Raw genomic sequence first — 17,596 nt, 5'->3', positions numbered from 1 at the left:
CCCACATGCCACGGAGCAACTAAACCCATGCACCACAACTACTGAGCCTGCACTCTAGAGCCCGCGTGCCACAACTACTGAAGCCCTCATGCCTAGAGCCCATGCTCTGCAACAAGACAAGTCACTGCAATGAGAAGCCCACGCACCACAACGAAGAGTAGCCCCCGCTCACCACAGCTAGAGAAAGCCCATGAGCAGCAATGGAGACCCAATGGAACCAAAAATAAATAAATAAAATAAATAAATTTTAAAAATAGTTATAAAAATATTCTTGCCTATTTCAGATATTGTCAAAATACATATTATAAAAGATATTAAGGCTAGTAGGCTTCAAAAGAAAAGTGAATAAAATGATACCAAGTAAATGTTTTCCAAAAATGAGGTTCTGAAAACTAGGAATACATCAAAAAATCCATTTTCAGCCACTGAAAAACAGTATTTTACACATATGAAATAAAATTATATACACTTTTTTCCTGAACAGCAACCACAACTAGATACTATGTATTTCCCAACAATCAAGTCATTTTTTGCAATCTTTTTGTTAGTTCTAACTTGATTATCAAATAATTTTTATTTTTACACTATTACAGAAGTGCATTTCTCTAGGTTTCCAAAACCACCTTATTCAACCTTCCCCATCTGTCACCATCTGCTTCTTTTTAGCATGTACTTTTTGTGTGATCACATAAGCATGTGAAAAATAACTAACATTCAGATGATTATCTGCTGGTACATTTGAGGACTGGGCATAATAAAAGTGAACTGCCAAAACGTACTTAACACTTTTAATTTTGTTGGGTCTTGCATGTAAGCTACATTTGATTTTCAAACTGTTTTACAGTTGGAAAGTTGATCAGGTACTGCTAACTCAAGAGCAAAGCTGAGACTCTAAATAATTAGCACTGCATAAAAGGATGGTTTGGATTCAATGAGAGCCAAGTCAAATAATAAAATTTAACAGTAAGATTTTATATGTGATTTCTAATTTCTTTATAATTTCTAGGCATGAAAATATAGTAAAGATTATGAAAACAAAATCCCCTCAAAATATCTTATACTCCATAATATATGGCAGGTAAAATTTATTTCCTTCTAATACAAGAAAGAGCAAAAACACTTTAAAACTGTATACACTAATGCATTTTTAGAGATGTAGCACACTAAATGTATAGTTTATATGCCTGCTAGGACTATATCTCTGCAACCTCTTTTAAAAAAGACACGATTTTTTCCCTTTAATAATAAAGGTCTATAATTCTTCATCAAAAGAAGAGAACAAATACTTTAAAAATACACTTTTTTCAACAAATGGCATTTTTATACTATAAAACTTTTCTTTTCCTGGTGGTCTTTGCCACAAGAGAAAATATTACAGTTAATATATCAGCTTTGAACCGATTTCTAACAGTCTTTTTGAAGTATCTTTTAAATACCCTTCAACCATCTTTAAACAGCAAAGCATTCCTACCAGATTAAAAGTTTAGGGATGTCCCTGGCGGTCCAGTGGTTAGGACTCTGTGCTTCCACTGCAGGGGGCACGAGTTCGATCCCTGGTTGGGGAACTAACATCCCCCATGCCGTGCAGTGCAGCCAAAAAAAAAACAAACAAACAGAAAAAAAAAAACAAAAGAAAACAAAAAACAGTTTAAAAGGTAAAGGATGCCACTGCTAGATGAATGATAGGTTGCAGAAAGATCTCTCCATAATGGGTAAACAAGTCTTCTATAAGAAGAGGAGAAGGGAAAATATTGACAATGAGCCCTTCAAAAGAGAAGCAGTGCTCAGGCACATATTCCAAGTCTGATAAACAGCTACTAATCAAGAAAAGTCTGGCATTAATAATGGTATGAACTAGAAATTGCAAGGTTCAAAGAAAGTGAGAGATACCATCTGAAGTAAAGGGAAGAGGCTAGTTTCTTGCCAATCCCTCTCTAACTCTGACCATCTATATCAGATCACATTGTTGCCCTGCTCTTAGTTCAACAGTGATTTTTCCTTGTCCATGAGATCAAATCTAAACTCTTTTGCATTCTGATCCCAATCTATGTGTCCAGCCTCCTCTCAGTCTGCTCCCTCTTTACTGTCACCAGACCCTCCCACCACCCTTCCTTTTCCTTTCACCACGCTGTAAATAATTCTAGTAAAGCAATTATTTTCTTGCACAGTAATGATTATTTTCCATATCCTATCACCTTAGAAAATATAGCAAGCTACTTGAGGACAGAAACCATTTCTTACGATCTTTGTATTCCCAGCACCTAACAGAATGCATGATACCTAATAAATATTCAATAAATATTTCTTTAATGAATGAATGAGTGCTCTTCAGTGAAATGGTCCATATCAGAGATCAGAAAAAAGGACTTAAATTCTTGTTTTTAAAAGTAAGAGTATAACACAAAGTTACCCTGATTTAATAAAATGCAGTGTTGGACACAAACACTTAGAATATAAAAATATAACTGCATGAGAAGTTAATTGTTTCAAGATTTGTCATCCTCAGATAGTAACCACAATGCTCACTCTCCCCTGTAAAAACAAGGTGTCAAGATTTTAATTATGAATCAACATCTCTCAGCCATGGGGTATATAAACTTCTTCTGAAGTCCAGACTTCTGCAACATTTTTTTAAAAGGTATACAGAAAGGTGTTCTTACGTGTCTTTAAAAAGAAATTGACAATTCCTTGTGAATTGTAAACTTTCTATTTAGAAACAATTGGACTCTTCCTGCATTAAATTCTTGGTTTTGTTCTTCAGTTGATGACATTTGCATATAAAACAATATCTTTGTTTCTTAGGAGATCATCTGCTTCTGAAATGAGATGTATTTATCTTCTACAGAAATAATTTCCCCTAATCATGACACAACTAATTTTGTTATTCTAAATATGGGATATCATCAGCCGTGGTAAATGTATAGCAAGGGCAATTGGAACTCCAGAGAAACAAAGATTTTGTTTTTCATGACATTCACAAAAACAATCCTATTCTAGAAAATGTAATCTTGTATTTGAATAAACAAGAAACAACATTTCTAAATTTTTACCTAATTCAGCTACAAAAATGGAAAATTTTAACTCCAGATTTCATAGCAGAAAAAATATTATTTTTGGCAGCCCTTGATAAAATAATATTTGGAAATTGACTGTGAAAAATACTGCTAATATTTCAAATTACTAGCATTTATTTACAGTAACTCAACATTCTTGAAATGTAAATTTAATCTCTAACTGAAAAGAACTATTGTAATAATAAACTGGCATTAGTTACTATATGTATAGGAATGCTAGTATCATTCTGAATGTATTCTTATTTCCTAATTCTTTTGATTACCTTTTGCTGTTAGCATTTACAAAGCATCTATTTTAAAAATGACAATTATTTACATCTATAAGTGGCCTTGAAATAGTGACTTTTTTGGGTCATGGTGTGTGTGGTTAAAAAAGTAAAAATAGGCTTTATAAGATGAACCTAGTTAGAATCCTGATTCTATCTCTACCACCTCCTAGCTGTGCACAGTAAGTCCCCTACATACGAACAAGTTCCATTCCGAGAGGGTGTTTGTAAGTCCAACAAAGTTAGATTAGGTACTCAACTAACACAATTGGCTACATAGTACTGTACTGTAATTAGGTTAACGATAGTTTTCACACAAATAATACATACAAAACAAGCAAACACAAAAAATAAAGAAAACATTTTTAATCTTACAGTACAGTATTTTGAAAATACAGTAGTACAGTACAACAGGTGGCATGCAGGGGCTGGCATCGAGTGAACAGGCAAGAAGAGTTACTGACTGGAGGAGGGAGAAGAGGTGGGAGATGGTAGAGCCGAAGGATCGTCAGCAATAGGAGACGAGGGCAAGCTGCAATTTCACTCACGCCTGACATTGATGGAACACGTGTTTGCATCTTTGAAAGTTCGCAACTTGAAGATTCGTATGTAGGGGACTTACTGTACAGATTACATTAGAAAAATTCTGATCCTCAGTTCCCTCACCTTTAAAAAAATAGGTTTCCTATCACAAAAGTTTATTCCAAATATGCAATGTACATATATAGCATGTGGCACATAATACATGTTCAATAAATAGTTATCTTCATCCATCAAAGATTAATGCCTCCCTATTTGGCTCTAGCCACACTAACCTTGTTGGAGTTTGAGGGAAGAACTGAACTTGTTCTGCCTCACAGTTTTTATACTAGCTGCTCTCTGTGTTTGGAAAGCTCTTCCCATCTATTTTTACAATAGTTGCCTCTTAGCATTCAGGTCTCTGATTAAACCTCTCTTTCCCTGAACATTCTATCTGTAGAAGATTATATTTTCCAAAGACAGTTGTAACAATATCTCCCATCTCACATGCTCTTTTACAATGTAGAGGTGGGGTCTATGTTACTACTCCTTAAATATGTGTAGGGTTAGGAATTCTAAACCAATAAGCATATGACAGAAATGATGTGCAGTTCCTGAAACAAAGCCATAAAAGGGGATTCAAAGAGAAATGTTCATAGCAGCATTATCAGCCAAAACCTGGAAGCAACCCAAATGTCCATCAGCTGCTGAATGGATAAATAAAATGTGTTTATGTTCATACAATAGAATACTATTTGGCCATAAAAAGGAATGAAGTATCAATAACATGCTGAAGCATGGATGAATCTTGAAAACATACTAAGTAAAAGAAGCCAGACACAAGAGGCCACATATTGTATGATTCCATTTATATAAAATGCCCAGAACAAGTACATCTATAGAGACAGAAAGTAGATTAGTAGTTGTCTGGGATGAGGGGATTTAGGGGAGGAACTAATGTGTACGGGGTTTCTTTGTTGTAGTGATGAAAATATTCTGGAATTAGACAGTGGTGATGGTTGCACAAATGTGAACATACTAAAAACCACTACTGTGTACTTTAAAAGGTAGAATTTATGGTATGTGATAACAAAATTTTTAAAAATATACTATGAAGAGAAACTTTCAAAAAACGAATGAAACATTTCTTCATGGTTTGCTAGGTTTTAAAAAAATGGAAGCAGTTTCTAAACTGTTCCCTAGGATGTTCACTTTTAGAACCCACAGCCAAAATAGTCTGGCTACCCTAAAGCTACCAGTATGAGGAAACCAGGCCACTTGGAGAAGCTGAGGCTTTTGAGAGCCCTGTAAGGTACCAGTTGAGAGCCAGCATTAACTGTCAGACACAGAAAGAGGGGAGCTTCCAGATTCCAGCCTCCAGCCAGAGTCACCCCCTGCCGTGCCCCACGTACCATGGAGCAGTCATTCCTGCTGTCCTGACTCAGAACCTTCAATCACATAAAATGGTTAGGTTTTGCAGTGGTCTGTTTTGTAGTAATAGTAATGAGAACACTACCTAACACATCCACCACACCACAACCTCCTTTTATCTAGCTTCTTTTCCTTCATGACATGACACATCTTCATCGCATGACATTGTTATATATATTTTTTTATTCTGTCTCCCTCCACCAGAAGTGAGTTCCCTGAGAGCAGGGTCCTTTGTGTCTTGTTCCTATAAACACACCACCCAGAAAAATACCCAGTATATAGTAGATGAATAATATATAATTGTTTGAATAAACAAATTAATCAATTAGTATGGAATCCTCAGCATGGGGAGGGCACTAGTTGAAGCTTGCTTTGGTTTGGCATGATTTCCAAAATATAGCTACTGTCATTTCATTAACTCTCCCAACGAAATACTTCCCAATAATTAAGTATGAAAACCCGCACTATTACAAATACAAATTATCACTGTTTCTTTGTTTCTAAGGAAAATCCAAGACGGTTTATAAAACTGTTCACATTCTTGCTGTAGTCATTCAATTATTCTATTTTAATAAATGAAAGAAAATAGGCATAATCAAGAAATAAAACACACATGGCCAAGAAATAAAAATGGACTTTATTGTAGTTACCAGTATCCTTGTACTTATATAGTTTATGAAGTTTAACTTATATATATTTTTGCCCTAGAATACCATGTTGAACAAGTGGGAGCAAAACAGATTTGATTCATGTTGAAATCCAGGTCAAAGTAGTAGACACTGCTATTTTTTTAATGCTTAAATGGTTTACTTTGTAAAACATTATATCAGTGTTATTTTTTTCTATGAATGGAAACATAGCCTACCTCTGGTGCCAGATATTCCGGTGTACCACAGAATGTCTTCATGGTGGCTGCATCTGTGATCCCTTCTTTGCAAAGTCCAAAATCTGTAATTTTTATGTGGCCATCTTTATCCAGCATCAAATTCTCCAACTGTGTAGTAAGAAAGATAACATAATTTGTTCTATAGTCTTCAAAAATAGGAAAATACTGTTTTGAAAAATAATTGAATGTTGAGTAAGATATTTTGGAAAGAGGACACAGAGTTAATAGAATTTTTCAAAGACAAACCCTGTAGCTTCCTAACTCATGTGTAAAAAGAATCATTTTATCAAATACTTCACAATAATAAATTGATTTTTAAACCCATAGGAGTAAGAGCTGTTATTGCATAAGTTCTGAGAAGTAAAGCCTAATTAACTTCCCAAAGCAAACATCAATCCTCTTTTTTCCTGTTTAAAATAAATTGTGATCTAAACAATCCCAAAGAGACAAGCATCTTCTTCTGGATATATGCAGATGGTTTTCAACCATTTCATTTGGGAGTCTAGTGCTACGATAAAATATTCACTTACAGAAATGTTACTTTGGTGGTGGTTATAAATCAAACCTAAATCTTGTTTTGTAAGGTAAGGCAATATCCTCTTTTACAGTTCTTTGTAATAAAGAACTACCAACCCTTTTACACATAAAAAGAATATGAAAGTCAAACATTCAACAGTTAATGAAAACATATAGCACAGGTATTATAAAGTTGGAATCTCTTTGACTCCATTAATACAAAAAGAACAATCTTGAAGACATAATGCAGAAGACATAACGCAGAAATGCATTCACAAAAAAACACATGAAAAAAAATAGTAGCATGGGCTTCCCTGGTGGCGCAGTTGTTGAGAGTCCGCCTGCCAATGCAGGGGACACGGGTTCGTGCCCCAGTCCGGGAAGATCCCACATGCTGCGGAGCGGCTGGGCCTGTGAGCCATGGCCGCTGAGCCTGTGCATCCGGAGCCTGTGCTCCGCAACGGGAGAGGCCACAACAGTGAGAGGCCCACGTACTGCAAAAAAAAAAAAAAAAAAAAAAAAAAAAAAAAAAAAAATAGTAGCAGGATGAATGATAATTAACTTAATTAAAGAGTAGATCATTATTCTACTCCTTAACATGATGATGTATGAAAGTGCCTACCCAAACTCTGAAGTCAGTATCAAATTCAAAATAGAACTCCATATAAGAACATAAACAGACAACAATCATATAAAATGTGATGGTGGTATACTCTGTCATATTATCCAATGTCTTATAAACCAGAGACTAAATACAGTTAAGCAAGCTCAGAGTACACGTAAGTCCTTAAGTATAGAACTTAAATGTGCTACCCAACTGAACTCAACGCTCAGTATGTTTCGTGCACTGCATAGACTTCAGAGAAGTGAGTCTGTTTTTGACTTGTCTACAGAGAGATGAATGAACCCTAAATATATTGCTAAACCTTTCAAAAATGAAAGTTCTCTTATTTTATCTAAATTCAGAGAGATTGCATCTTCCTCATGATTCTCTACTAACTGGACCCCAAAATCAAACCCAATTTGCACAAATGGCAGAAAGTCCTAAATAGGGAAAACAATCAGGAACGTCAAGAATCTGTCTACTTCTCTTTCTGCCTTGAAAACCCTTCTCTTCTTTCTGCTTCTGATTTTCTCCCCTTTTTCCTTGTCTTTCAAACAACACTCTCTTCTCCCTCCTGCTCCTACCTTGCCATAACAAGAAAGAGAAGTATACACTGGAGTGTCTGTTGTTTTGTTGAATGAAAATATATATGCTCTTTTCTTAACTTTTAAAAATATGCTCATTGTTCTAACATATGAATACATCATAACATATAAAAGCAAACCAAATTAAGTTCTTAAAATACTATATCTTTTATAATACACAAAAATGCTTACAAAAATGTCAAATAATACATAATAATATTGAATAAAATGTGTTTGGTGTATATTATGTCAATTCCCTTTATGTGCTTTACATGCAAAGTGAAACAGGATAGTATGCGCTAATGTGCTAATTCTCCACATTCTGACGAGACTATTTTGAAGTGGATAGATACAGAAGTATCAAAACATATAAATACTGTTTTTAATACCAATAAGTACATACATTTTTTAAAATCCCGATTCATACCTAATTCTCTAATCTCATATCTCATTTCCAAGATACCAAGGGTTGAGGGATGAGGAATGAAATGAGATGCAAGGACAGGGTTTGAGTGAAGAATAGGAACAGGATGAAAGTGACCGAGAGTCCCAGTTTACCTAGAACTGAGTGGGGCTCCCAGGATTCAGGACTTTAAAGTTCTACAACTGGGGAAGTTCTAGGCAAAACAGGACAGTTGATCATTCTACTTGTTTTATAAATCAGCTTAATGACAATGATATAGTCAGAAATAAGGTCAGCCTACGGGATGACTGTGAGAGATGGGGTAAAGGTCACCATAATGGGGATAAGGTAGCATATTGCATAGGAGGCAGTAGAGAGCAATGTGCATAAGATTATGGAGTCAAGTCAAAGAACTTAAACGTAAATTCAAGTTTTATCTCTTACTGTGTAACCTATTGACATCTATGTGCCTCAACTTCATCTATAACACAGAGTAAATAACAGTAACGATCCAATGTGATTGTTTTGAGAATTAAATGAGATACTGAATGTAGAACTTAATCAATAAATGTATTGATCATTTATTAAACATGGAGAGTTTAATGGCTGATTCATAATTTATCAAAATGGTGTGTGCTCTTCTATACAAGAGCAAAGTTCAGAAATGGAACCCTATAAAACACTTTTGTCAGCTCGGTGACTTCAATAAAAACACTTTTTTTTTTTTCTTTTTTTGCGGTACGTGGGCCTCTCACTGTTGTGGTCTCTCCCATTGCGGAGCACAGGCTCGGGATGCGCAGGGTCAGCGACCATGGCTCACGGGCCCAGCCGCTCCGCGGCATGTGGGATCTTCCCGCACCGGGGCACGAACCCGTGTCCCCTGCATCGGCAGGCGGACTCTCAACCACTGCGCCACCAGGGAAGCCCAAAAAAACACCTTTTAATATGCAACAATTTCTTTTGAATAAACAACAAAACAAATATTTTACAATTTTTGAGCCAGTTATTTTATAATAGTGTCCACCTTCTTCCATCAATTATTTTTCTTCTCTCACCATCCTGAAATGTCATTTTGCTGAGCATGAATGACAAAAACAACTTGTCCATCAGTATGAACAACAGCCAGAGATACATCACCTTAAAAAAATGATATCCCCAAATCTAATCTTGTATAAAGATAAATTGGGGCTAATTAAATATCCAGTCTGGTTTAAAAAATAATAATTTTATGCAAATGCATAACAAAGTTTTCATAAAATATAAGAACGATCAGTGTTATGATTCACAAATGTGAAGGATGCACAGAATCACCTGGTAATCTTTCCAAAGCAGATCAAAGGCTTAGATATATCAAAAACACCTGGAAATCATTTCCTTAGTGCATTTGACACTAACAGAAAGAAGATTTCATCAAACATTTTTAGGGACCCTTCCACTGTGTAAAGGAGGAATAAAAATATTTACAAATCACCTTTCTTTGGTTCTCTCTCCTAAATCTAATGCTTTCCTTCTTCCTTTTCTTAACCATAAAAGGAAAAATGCATACACTGTAACTGACTGTTCAGGTACTCTCTATTATAAAACTTTATATGCATCTGTTTTATTTCCACTGTCAGTCTTAGCATCTGGGATTGAGAGCAGGGCATTATGTTTATGCTTAATGGATGCATCTACCAGCAAAAGCAATGTATGAAGTTAAATAGGAAGTCTGAAAGAAAAGATTATATATCCAAATCTGGGTAATGCTTACAATTTGTATCAGAGGGTTGCTTGTTATCTAATAGTTCATATTTTGAGGAGACAAAAATATTAGACATCCTAGAGTTTCCATTTAAAAACGGCAACATTTTTTACCCAGTTGAATCGGACAGGCATTATTTGACAGAGGATCTTGATTTGGTAGATTTTGAAATCTTTTTTCCTCTGTGCTTTGTGAACAAGAAACTATAGCAAGAAAACACTATACTCCTTTTTCTGCTCTTGCTGGTGCCTAGAATAAAATTAAATTCTTCCTATTAGAAAGTTTAAGAGTTTTTAACTTTTAAGCTTTTAAAAGCTTTCTAATATACAATTCATATATATTCTAATATCTATCTATGATAAATATACACACACACATATATATATATATATATTTTAGGTATCATTTTAATTAAATGGCTGACACTTTGTGATTAAACAAAGGAATGATAATAGCAGTTCCTAAGCGCTCTGACAACTACTGTAGCAATACCAAAAACAAGACCCTTCACTCACTTTTACAAACCCTTTTTAGCACAGTTACATCAGTACCAAGACTGCCTCAGGCTCAAGAATGTAATAAGAAATTCCTCCCCTGCACACTGCATATTTAGGTTTATGGGTATCCAAGTTGCAAATGTCACATGGCTGACCTGCAGGAACTTAATGACCACGGAATTAAGACAGTGTGTTGAAATGCTGAAAGGAAAACTTTGAACCTTCCTAAGATGGAAAAGAATTCACAATATACAACAGCAGAGATCCCATCTAGGTTGGGGTTTAAGAAATACTACATTTAAGAATTTACTACACTTGAGTAACATAGCCCAATAGTATAAGTTAATGTTAGAGGTGGAAGGGGTTCTTAGTAGCAGTGGCTTAAATTATAAAAGAGGGAATCCAGAGTGACTGGTTAGAAGTGGGAGTTAGAGGATGTGTCTTGAGACTCTGTATGTAAAGTAAGCACACTGTTTCATTCAGACCGCTGGTTTATTTAGGAGCTGAGGAAGATTGGGAGGGCTGTGATATAAGGCTCTTTGAAACCATCCCTTTGTGCCATCACTGAGTCTTAGAAATTATCTAAATCTATCTGGCAGTTTCTCACGTTAACAGTGTAAGTGGTAAAATTAACCATTAAATTCTCTGATTAGGTAGAAAACAAGATTAGATTTTCCACAAGTAGAATACAGTAGCAATTTACGCATTTTTCTTGCCCCTCCCCCTGTCATAAACTCTTGGGAGAAATGAATTCATTTTTAGAAATATTTATTTATTTTTGGCTGTGTTGGGTCTTTGCTGCTGTGCACAGGATTTCTCTAGTTGCGGCGAGCGGGGGCTACTCTTCGTTGCGGTGCACAGGCTTCTCATTGCAGTGGCTTCTCTTGTTGTGGAGCACGGGCTCCAGGTGCGTGGGCTTCAGTAGTTATGGCACATGGGCTCAGTAGTTGTGGCACATGCGCTTAGTTGCTCCGCAGCATGCGGGATCCTCCCAGACCAGGGATAGAATCAGTGTTCCCTACATTGGCAGGCGGATTCTTAACCACTACGCCACCAGGGAAGTCCCAGAAATTAATTCTTAATGAAATTCCAGTATCAGTACCTTTGCAAATGTCCCTAGTTCAGCCTATTCTATCCTTGGATGGCCATGGTCGTTGAAAAGAAAGGTTATATTGAATACTTACAAAAACAAGAGCTAAGCAGAAAAGAAGTTTTCAAAAAAACTTGTACTACTGACACAGTCTTAGGAGAGATTTCTTCAAATTTTTATGCTATCATAAAGCAATATCAGTTTTTCCTAAGTAATCACAAAGAATTTGGGTCCTTACTGAAGCAAAATTTAATATCATGACATGTATTGATAAATTATGCAAACTAACTTTTTAAACTACAACAAAAGTTGCAATAATTTATCTGTTGCTGTGAACACCAATTTATTAGGAACTATGAACTGATGAAATGTCTTAAATTAACTTGCACATGAAATTAGGCTTTGCCTCTAATGATGAATGGGTCAGTGGCAAACAGGTACTGATTTACTTGAGAGGTGCAGCTACCATAAGTAACTCAAATGGATTTGTATTTGAATAAACACAAGGTTATTAGTAAGGAGAAGACAGAGACCAATCTGAGACAAATCAAAGTGGGTACCTAAATCAGTTTTTGATAATGCTATTTTGAATATATTTTGTATAAATATATTTAAAACATTCCTTCTCTTATCTTTGGCAGCTTTATTCAAATTTTAGATTTACAAAGATCTCCTAGAATTAATCCAATGAATTCCCCCACCTAAAGTTCATTTCATCTCTAGAAAGGCAGAATGGTGTAATAAAAAGAACATTATACCTGGAGCTAGGATTCATGGAATCCAATAATCTTGACTATGTCAGCAACTTAGTCCATTACTTTGAGTAAATCCCTTACTAGGCTTCTAGTCTTCAATAAGCTCAGCTGTAAACTATGGGTCAGCTCTAAATTTCTACGACTCTACCTAAAGATCTCATTCCATCATGTGCAATATGGATACAAACAACACGTATAAATTTTGAATGTCTGACTTTTTACATTATCCATTCTTCTCGGTGTATGTTCCATGGATTCTGTCCAATGCTATACATTTACTTAGACCTTTAACTTAAGGTTATATTAAAAAGTAAATAAATTTAGAGAGCAGAGGCCACTTAATTGTCTAATAAAGTTAGTGGTCTGTTTATATGGTAACTACATGGCTGGTATTCACATACCAAGTATTAGCACTGTGGCTTAATAAATTTAGTCTAATTTCATCATCAGAAAGGATGGAGCAACAAAACTCATTAAATGAACTTCAATGTACCAATATGTTGATTCATTAATGAGAAATGATCAAGGGAGATACTGACCAAAACCATCCCAATTATATCATTCCTTAATCAATGCTAGCAATCAAGTGAGTACTCTTCTGTTTCTTTAGACTAATAATTCCATCTTCCAGCTTTAAGCATTTTGGATACATTACTAAGTACTTCAAAATTATTCTCATTTTCTTAAATCCACGAAATCCTCCTCCTTCTCCCTACAAACAGAATTCATAAAATATAAAGTGGGAATGGTGGGGGGGAGTAGATCAGGCAGAGAAGAGCTAACTACTTCTAAGTAAATTTGGAAATGCTATATAAATTATGTTTTATCATACCGTATAACTAAATTCTTTTTTAAAACTCTGGATTCAAGACATTTAAACATTATAGGATTATTTGGCCATTCAGACATCAGATATAGGGATGCTGAATTCTGCCACTCCTGGCTATAAAAAGCTGCAGGCTAAATATAATCATATTGTTGATTCATATCCACCTCTGGTCTATTTGGGCACTTAGTTGATCATCCCTGATATAGATATAGTTGCATAGTTCATTTTTCCTAAAAACAGAATTTTATAGCTTCTTTAATCAATAATATGTTAAGAAATAAAACAATAAAGAAGATGTGGCACATATATACAATGGAATATTACTCAGCCATAAAAAGAAGCGAAACTGAGTTATTTGTAGTGAGGTGGATGGACCTAGAGTCTCTCATACAGAGTGAAGTAAGTCAGAAAGAGAAAAAATACCATACGCTAACACCTATATATGGAATCTAAAAAAAAAAAAAAAAGGTGCTGAAGAACCTAGGGGCAGGATAGGAATAAAGATGCAGACATAGAGAATGGACTTGGAATTGAGGACATAGGGAGGGGGAAGGGTAAGCTGGGATGAAATGAGAGTGGCATGGACATATATACACGACCAAATGTAAAACGATAGCTAGTGGGAAGCAGTCACATAGCACAGGGAGATCAGCTCGGTGCTTTGTGACCACCTAGAGGGATAGGATAGGGAGGGTGGGAGGGAGACGCAAGAGGGAGGAGATATGGGGATATATGTATACGTATGGCTGATTCACTTTGTTATAAAGCAGAAACTAACACACCAATGTAGAGCATTATACTCCAATAAAGATGTTAAAAAAATACATACTATATTTCACTGTCATCATGTAAAATAATATTTTTTGAGATAGTTACTTCTTAGGGAGCATTCATAATACAAATGTATATGATAGCAACATCTTAAAATAACTTAGACAACTGCTTAAATAATTAGATAACTTAAGAATCACAGGTGTTTAAAAAGGAGTGAATGGGAGTGAGGGGATAATTGTGATTTCTCTTATGTGCTATAATATGTAAATATATACCTTATTTCATAGAAACAGAATTTCATAAAAGACTAGTATAACTTCTATCTCTACAAATCATATTTTAAATGAACTAGTACTTGATAAATAAAGCAATTCTGTGTCAGATTTTAATAGGTCAAGATTATCATATGATTTACTTTTTAAGAAAGTAAGATTGTCACATTTAGAACTTGTTCAGAGTGTCATGGTACAAATTTCCTTAATATGACCAATCTAATTCAAAACAGTGTCACGAGAATTACTGCTATCTTTTATGAGTTACTCCGGGGGTCAGCAAAATATGGCTTGTAGGTGAAATCTTGCCTACTGCCTGTTTTTGTAATTAAAGTTTTACTGGAACACAGCCAGACACGCTCATTTACATATTGTCTGTGGCTGCTTTCACCCTACAACAGCAGCACTGAGGAGTTGTAAAAGACACTGTAAGAGCAGCAAAGCCTAAAATATTTACTATCTGGCCTTCACAGAAAGTTTGCCAATCCCTGAGCTATTCTGAGGGTCTTAACAGAAAGAAACTTAGAGAAATAAAGTCACTATTACTGATAAAACAAATACAGTGCTTTTCAAAATGGAAATTAAACAGATTGATAAAAGGCTATATTAAAATGCTTCAAGTATATAAACCCACTAAAAATTTAATACCAAATCAAATATTTTCCCAAGTAATCTTATTTATTATAAAAATTTCTTCATAATACATCACAGGATGTTAGAATATAATAATGAAATTTATTTTAAAATGTCACTTGCAAAGTTACTTGACTAATAATCAGATGTTTAACATTACTCATTACACTTTCAGAAAAATGAAACTATTATTGATAGATCATATTTGATCAGAGCAGTCAAGAAGAACTTATTTAGCATGTCAAAAACTCGGACATAAAACTACTACACATTTATCAGTGAATGAAATTTCCTGTCAAATACAGTGAAGCAAATTCTTAAACAGAGTGGTTTTATTTCCCAACTAAATCTGCTTTTCTCCAAACTGTGTAACTTTGTAATTACTTTGTGTTTGTCCCTACAGCCTCTGCAAAAACAAATTCTGATTACTTTTCTTTTTTACCTTGAGATCACGGTACACAATCTTTCCGGAATGTAGATAGTCCAAGGCAGAGACAATTTCTGCACCATAGAAACGTGTGCGGTCCTCAGAGAACACCCTCTCTCTCGACAAATGGAAAAACAGCTGCAGGGTAAACAGCAGGGACAGGATTGTAATAATTACTGATTTAGTGGGGGAAATTAACACAAACATAAAACACCTCTCATCACCATATTGTGATGATAGATAGTGTACTCTCAGCGGACACTGAGCAGTCTTAGACAGCAGCTGGCTTATCTTTTCCAGGTTTCCAAGGGGAGACTGCGAGCTGTTAAATCAGCACTTTAATCAATATACCAATCTTGTTTAAGGCATTCTGCTTGCTACCCATTTAACCTTCAGTTACTAGGGGAAAAAGTATGCATCATCAGATTACATCTCCCCCTCAGTATACTGTTGCTTCACTCTTTCAAGGATTAGGTATTGAGACTTTATTAAAATAAATGCACATAAGCATAGATGGAATATTTCGACTTAATTATCTCAGTTACACTTGATTTCAAAGAAAGGACTGCTGATTTGTGGAACCTTATTTATGTGAACTTGTTAAATTCTACAACTCTTGATTCATCATGATACCTCTAGAAATGCTTTCAATGTTTAAATCCATGTTTTCTACAATGAGAAACTGTGAGGCTTTACATTTTCAATTTATGTTAGTAATGCCCAAAATGGACTGAGAAGCTCCCATTATTCCTCTAATAGTTCTCAATGCATACTCTTCCTATTTCAATAATAATTAACTATGACACCAATCTTTTCTCATGTAATCACTTAAAACTATAAGCCCATCCATTTCCTGTTAACAACAGTCAACAAATATTTATTGGGTTCTCACTGTGGTCAAGCATCCAGCTCTCCATTTAGACAGCCTCTTTATTTAAGAAACTGCCCGTCTCAGCTCTCAGTTCAATAATGTATATGAGGAAGGAGCCGGTTTCAGGCATTATGAATTGACTACTGACCTTTTTGTGTACTGTCTCACTGTATTAAGAAATCCACCAAGAACAACAAAAGATGGTTCGCAGTGCTGAGTACACTACCGAGTATCACAGTAGGTACTCAATACATGTCTTTGATTAAAGAAATGAACCAATCAGTCAATGTATTCTTGACTGCAAGATCAGAAATTAACTATATTTTCACATAGATTACTTCTACAAACTGCTTCTACAAATTTATAAGAATTATGGTTAACTGAGATTTGTTTCTCACACACCAAATCATAATTTAGGTAACATAAAAGAGGTTCTCTATAGATTCCATCTTCCCTTTTCCCACCTCCAACTCCACTTAAGAGTTTATCATTATTTTAAGATAAAATTTATGCCTAACCCATTGTCACAGTAAAGAGAGAAGAGGTAATATCATGTAACTATTGCCAAAAAAGACTGGTTCAACATTACTTATAGTAAAACTAAAATGTTTGGCAGATAGTCTCTAAACTTTAATGCTCTCTACTATATTGTCATATTTTATCAAATCTAAGATGCTGTTGATTGCAACTCCACCAACTTTCTATGTTAATACCAAGAAAAATAATGAGGTCAATTAAAACTATGACACACCATCAAATATAAAAGGCACTCTGACTGAAGAAATGTTCAATGTGTCTTATAAATGACCAAATATACTATGCCAAAAATCAAACCAATGTATAAAATTACTCAGGGATATGCTTCAAAATTCATTCATTTTATACAGGCACATACATGTTATTAATGCTCTACCATTCAAACAAAGACAGGAAGTAGAAAGAAGCATGGATCATCAGTAAAACCATTCTGAAATATTTCTAGGTCAAAGTAATTTCTGTCATCCTTTAATATAAAATATAACTAATTTTGACAAAGGAACCCCTGTGACCCAGATTTATGGTAGTCTTCTAACGAGATGAAAGTAGTAGTTAGATTTCTAAATTTTCTTCAAATGTCAAGCCTAGTACCCACTCATCTACAATACAAAAGATATAGATCTTCCCTAAATCAACATAATACATGCAGGCTTCTAGATCTTTATTTAGACCATAAATCTTCAATTTGTCTTCCAGCCAATTTCTGTAAAAATATCAGCTAAAAAAAAAAAGCTACTTAAGGAGAAGAACTCTATTTATTTCTCAATCTGCTCTCCTCTGATGTCTACCCTTGCTACTTTATGGAACTTATTCCTGTTAACATAACCAAGAACCTCTCGTTCTGGAGCTTAGAACATCACTTATTACCCTCTCCTTCTTATAAACAT

The 17,596-nt window shown here is 34.9% G+C and overlaps 1 protein-coding gene across 1 annotated transcript in view; it reads right to left on the bottom strand.

Moving 5' to 3' along the window:
- Positions 1–17,596, bottom strand: part of AKT3 (AKT serine/threonine kinase 3) — a 393,469-nt gene that overhangs the window by 97,806 nt on the left and 278,067 nt on the right. The window contains exons 12-13 of the mRNA XM_060128626.1: positions 15,317–15,439; positions 6,156–6,284 (exon numbers count right to left, since the gene is read on the bottom strand). Of these exons, the coding sequence (XP_059984609.1) occupies positions 6,156–6,284; positions 15,317–15,439 (252 nt within the window). The remainder of the gene's footprint in view (positions 1–6,155; positions 6,285–15,316; positions 15,440–17,596) is intronic.

This window comes from Lagenorhynchus albirostris, chromosome 2, assembly GCF_949774975.1.
Source record: "Lagenorhynchus albirostris chromosome 2, mLagAlb1.1, whole genome shotgun sequence".
Taxonomy (NCBI): domain Eukaryota; kingdom Metazoa; phylum Chordata; class Mammalia; order Artiodactyla; family Delphinidae; genus Lagenorhynchus; species Lagenorhynchus albirostris.
Note: the sequence above shows the minus strand (reverse complement) of the source record. Positions and strands in the feature narration are given on the sequence as shown.